Source organism: Strongylocentrotus purpuratus, unplaced genomic scaffold (genome assembly GCF_000002235.5).
Source record: "Strongylocentrotus purpuratus isolate Spur 01 unplaced genomic scaffold, Spur_5.0 spur5_scaffold_13, whole genome shotgun sequence".
Lineage (NCBI taxonomy): Eukaryota > Metazoa > Echinodermata > Echinoidea > Camarodonta > Strongylocentrotidae > Strongylocentrotus > Strongylocentrotus purpuratus.
In genome coordinates this window covers 23,911,900-23,917,789 of record NW_022145598.1, presented here as the reverse complement: position 1 = coordinate 23,917,789, position 5,890 = coordinate 23,911,900, and the positions used below count along the sequence as shown (strand labels likewise).

The window sequence follows — 5,890 nt, the reverse complement described above, 5'->3', positions numbered from 1 at the left end:
AGCGGATACGTCTCCAGATTATGGATCACATGGTTTGCGATTCGAGTCACATCGATGCACTCATGTCCTTTGGTCACACTCCACCCAGGTGATGTAAATGGGTACCCGGTAGGAAGAAATCCTTTAGAATGTCAGAGCGCCTTATCGGGTTCAGCTCGGCTACAGTGTCGGGGTAATAATAGTAAATGACTTACTAGTACACAATCCTATATAGCTTAGAAATATACGTTTCGAGTGCTGTAATGTTGTTATTATCTATTATAAAAATGAGAAAATATATCCTAGATCTGTTTTTACGCGTTTATAATAAAATGATATGTGTTAAAGGGTTAAAAGAGATTTAAGAGTTCAGTGATCTATCATAAAATGTTTTATTCACTCAAGTTAATTAATACTAAATAATTATATAATCAAGTAAACCACTCAAAGTTTAATCATGTGCAATTAACAATTCAGTCTTAAACAGATATAGAACCGATACTCAAATATGATGAATGCATATTTGCAATCGATATTACCATGATTATGATATCAGTCTTCAATATTCATCAGGGTATAGTGAAGCATTGGTTGATCGAATACAAAATGAACACAATATAATCTCCAGAAAAGGACTCCTAGTAAATAACTAGAGGGCGCAATTGAAAACGAAAACGAGATATATGAAGAGGGATTAAGAGTGATGAAGAGAGAGAAGGAAAGAAGAGTCGAAAGAGAGAGAAAAGGGAATACATCGCGTGCCATAACAAAAATTCATATGACATCAAGAAGCTTTCGATACTACATGTCAACAAATATTTTAAGGGTATTAATTAATTTCTTGATTGGTAGCCAACTACTGACTAAAAAGAGCTTCAAGCGTCTTTTTTTAATTATAGTTTAAAGATAGATATATAGAAGAGACCACAGTTTTACGACGCTTATTCAAAGTAGGAGGTCTGCGGAGTAAAGTATATTGCGTTGATATAGTTAATAGTTATTTGTATCTGCGAGAAATGGAGAACTGTTCCTATTATACGAGAAATGACCCTTGGTACGTATTCGGAATACCTAAGTGGTCTGATACAGTCAGTTATATTCTCATGTTTATTGGCATAATTGGGAATGCCTTCGTTATCTACATACAGCGTCGTCTGGCAAACGGGCAGGAGGATGCAAGGGCTACACCAACAAACCGCCTCACTATCTGTTTAGCCACTGCAGATTTGCTAACAGCAATTTTCCTGCTGCCATTTCCTAGGTTTGGGAACGTCCCCAACAACGCCGCAGGCAATCTATACTGTCATATTATTGGATCTCGGTACATGTTATGGGTGTCCTTCAGGGCATCTGTCTATACCCTTACAACAATCGCCATCGAACGGTTCTGGGCCGTAGTGTACCCCTTCTTCTACAAAGTCTGGGTTCATAACAATTACGTCAAGTATGCTATTGGTGCCATATGGATCTGTCCTCTGATCATCCGACTTCCTCAGATGACATTCCGCGTTGTCGATGACTGCGGCAATTGCATCACACAGTACCCTTCCGAACACTCTCGGGCAGTCTACGGCAGTTTGCTATTTCTTATCGAGTTCCTTGCGCCGTTCTGCATCATAACATACACCAGCATAAGGACAATGTGCGAGCTTAGTCGTCATACATCGATTGACGGTGGAGGATCGAGCGGACAGCGAACAAGGAACGAGTCGACACGGCTCCAGCTTCTGAAACGCCGTCTGACCATCATGTTCTTCTCTATCTGCGTCTCATTTATGCTCCTCTGGACTCCCGATCAACTTGGCATCTTGCTTTACCATCTGAGGGTTCTCCCAAGGGACTACCCCTCTACTGCTTTCTATCGAATCTCTCTTCAGATCGCTTTCCTCAACGCGGCCACGACCAATCCCGTCATCTACTCGCTTTGTCTTCCAAACTTTCGTCGCGCCATCAAGGATCTTTTGATGTGTCGAGGAATAGATAGATCCAGGGAGTCGATCATGGACTTGACTACTACTTCCGTAACACCATCTTCTGCATAAAGGGGTGCAGTGTGAGCATGGTGGAAAACGCCCTGTTGGTGAAGAGTTTCGACTGTATGATACGAAATTGCTAGAGTATGACCCTGACCCAAATACATCCTCGGACAAATTTGTTGTTGTTGTTGTTGTTGGGATTTAAGGCTGACCAATCTAAAAAGATTATTTCTGCCTGGCTGTGCTGTTGTCTTTTTAGTTGTTCATCACTGATGATTAGATGACGCTGTTTCTTTTCCTCTTCAGTGGGTATCATGTACTGTGCAGCTTCCGTTTATTCGATGGTGCGGGCAATAATTGTAGGTGTCGACCATGAACAGGGTGCGAGTATTTTATTAATAATAGGGGTTAACTGTGCAGTGCTAAACTATACTTTCCCTTCCCTTCCTCTCCAGGAGAGTTACTTATAACTCGTTAGCTATACTGATTGGTATCTACATGTAGCTTTTATGAAAGCCAACAGAGTGTGCAGATGATATTCATTCTCCAGTAAATTCTTTAAACTCTTATCTTTAATTTTCAACCGAGAAAACAACCTTTTCCTCTCTCGTACATATTTCTTACACACCAATAAATAATGTTCGATTGTTTCAGTTTCATGACAAAATTCACAAAGGCCATTTTCATGTTTATTAATGCTGAATTTGTAAAAGTTTAATTTGCATTTTCCTATTCTCATTTGATGTAATAATCTTTCATCTTTTCTACAAAAACCAGATAAGTTAATAAGTCTCGTTATATATGGATGGATCTGAAATAAGAATCTACCTTTGTCTATTGTTTCCCACTGATTTTGCCATAAATGCTGATAAAAATGACGCATGTGGTTAGTTAATTCAGACCTATTCCGTAGTACAGTTACATCTATGTGTTCTTTTTGTGTTGCATTTTTAGCCAAACTGTCGGCTCTTTCGTTTCCCAGTAGGTCACAATGTGCAGGTATCTACTCAAACTGTATGTCTATACCAAAAACGCTTAATTGTGTCAATTTCTCCGATATTTCTATAACTAAACTAGATTTGTCCATGTTTTTAATAGCCTGCAAGGCTGATATGGAATCTGATAATATTACCACAGAAACTGGGAGATAGTCCTCTATCCATTGTAATGCTAGGATGATTGCTGTCAGTTCAGTAGTCATAATATTTACTGGGGTTATTCTATAACCTTTACTTATCTTAAATTTTGGGATATAAAAGGCTGCACCTGTTAGACCATCATCAAGATATTGTTTTTTTTGCAAGAAACGTTTTGGTCTCACGACCTACAAAGGAATATTTGTAATGAGTGGACTGGTACATGTTTGTTTAATAACGGAACCAATCATTCGAAGGGTGTTGCAATTTTACTTAACAGAGACCCGAAAATTGATTTAATACGTGCTTTTAATAAAAGTGACGGAAGAATTGTAGCTGCTCGTTTGAGCATCAATGGAATATGCTACTTTGTTTTGAATGTTTATGCTCCTACAAAAAAAATGGAAAAAGAGCCTTTTTATAAAATGCTTTTAAATTGGTTAAATACGGTTAAAGAAGATAATGATATTTTGGTAGCAGGAGGGGACTCGAACTGTGTTCAAAGTCAAGAAATGGATACACGTGGTATCTCTTCTGCTAATGTTCCGAAGTTTTATTTTAAGAAGTTTAAAAAAGATCACAATTTGGTAGATATTTGGAGACATTTATATCCAGACAAGAGACAATTTACATGGAAGCAGGTGTCTCTCTCTTTATTTTCTAGGTTAGATTATTGGTTAATATCAAAGAAGGTTTGCCATTTAGTTCATTCTTCGGACATCCGTCCGGCTTTAAAGCGTGACCATAATGCTATTTCTTTGAAATTGAAATTGAAAATTGTAAAGAGAGGCAAAGGTTTTTGGAAGATAAATAATAATATCTTAGTTGATACAAAGTATCAGACTGGTGTACGTAATTTGATTAAAGAAATTAAATTGGAATACATACAATTTTCACCACAGGACAAATGGAAAAATATGTAAAGTTAAGATAAAAGAATTTACAATGTCATACTGTAAACAAAAATATGATGTTAAAAAAAATGCTTTTAATAAACTTAAAAAGGAATATGATACCTTGAGTGAACAGTTCGATAGGGATCCAAATGAAGATGTTATTAGTAAGATGAAGGAAGCACAGAAGAAAATAGATAAATATTATACACATAAATGTAAAGGGGCGTTTGTAAGATCGTGGTCAAAATGGATTGAAAAGGGTGAGAAGGCAAGCAAATATTTTTTACAGTTGGAAAAGCGCAATAGGCAGAAAAAAGAAATAGAAAGTTTATATGTCAATGGAAAAACTATTAAGGATGATGAAAAGGTTTTACAGGAAATTCATAAATATTTTGAAAAAGTGTATGTTAAGGAATGCACGAATGTTCATGTTGATAACTATTTTAAAGATTGAATTATTAGTACTCTGACCGATGAAGAGGCATCGAAGGGTGAAGGGTTGCTAAGTGAAAAGGAATGTAAAGACGCATTGCAATGTATGGGTAATAACAAAGCCCCTGGAAGTGATGGTCTTAGTGTTGAGTTCTACATGGTTTTTTGATTAGAAATTAAAGATTTGGTTATTGCATGCTTAAATGAGGGGTATCACAAACAAAAATTATCTTCTTCCCAAAGGCAGGGTCTTATTACGTTGTTATTCAAGAAGGGGGATAGGGGTTATTTAGACAACTGGAGACCAATTTCGTTATTAAATAATGATTATAAAATTGCGGCAAGAGTACTGTCTAAAAGACTTCAACGTGTTTTATCAAGTATCATTTCAACTGATCAAAGAGGTTTTTATAAAGAAAAGATCCGCAGCAGAAAACATACGATTAGTACAAGATGTAATCGACTATTTAAAGACATCCAATAGTTCGGGAATTATATTCTTTTTGGATTTTAAAAAAGCATTCGACAATGCCTCATTTTTTCCTATTTCATGTACTACGTAAATTCAATTTTAAAGAATCTTTTATATCCTGGATAAAGACCTTTTATACTGACGCCATCGGTCGTGTAATGAATAATGGATGGATTTCAGAAAAGTTACTTATTGGGAGAGGAGTTGGCCAGGGTTGCCCATTATCGGCATTACTTTTTAACATAGTAGTGGAAATATTAGCATGCAAAATAAGACAAAATAAAAACATTAAAGGGATTGATATATTCAGTGTTGATTTAGGTATTGATAGTTTAAAAATTTCCCAATATGCAGATGACACAACATTATTTGTGGAATCTTTTAATGATATACAATATATTATGAATTAAATTAATGATTTTGGAGACTATGCAGGTCCGAAAATAAATTGGAATAAGACAGAAGTTATGAAACTGAATACTGTAGATAATTTTGTTCATGATAATGTCATTTATATATACTGATCAACCTGTAAAATATCTAGGAGTATATGTAGGCGAAAATAAGAAATTGTTACAAGATTTAAACTGGAATGTAAAAATAGATAAAAATCGAAATGTATTAAATATGTGGAAAATGAGAGATCTTACTTTTTATGGCAGAATTGTTGTTTTGAAAATGTTAGCGGCGTCACAAATTGTATATACCGCAACTGTTATACCAGTACCGAAACATATTTCACAGATATTGAACAGACTATTATTTTGTTTCTTATGGAACTCCAAAAAAGATAAAATTAAACGTAATGTAATTATAAGTGTTATTGAAAATGGTGGATTGAATATGATTGATATTGCTAGTAAAATATCTTCAGTTCGTTTGGCATGGATATCTCGTTTTTTTAATGATAATGGCTGTTATTGGAAAAATATGTTTAGATACTGGTCCGACAAAATAGGGGGTTTGCCACTATGTTTACATTTCAATTGTAACATAAAG

General features: G+C 35.4%; 1 protein-coding gene across 1 annotated transcript; it reads left to right on the top strand.

Annotated features, from left to right (window-relative positions):
• The first annotated feature begins 1,082 nt into the window (after positions 1-1,082).
• Positions 1,083-2,021, top strand: LOC763046 (galanin receptor type 1-like). Its single transcript, XM_001198905.2, has one exon. It carries the CDS (start codon positions 1,083-1,085, stop codon positions 2,019-2,021), a length of 939 nt encoding a protein of 312 aa, XP_001198905.2.
• Positions 2,022-5,890: the final 3,869 nt, after the last annotated feature.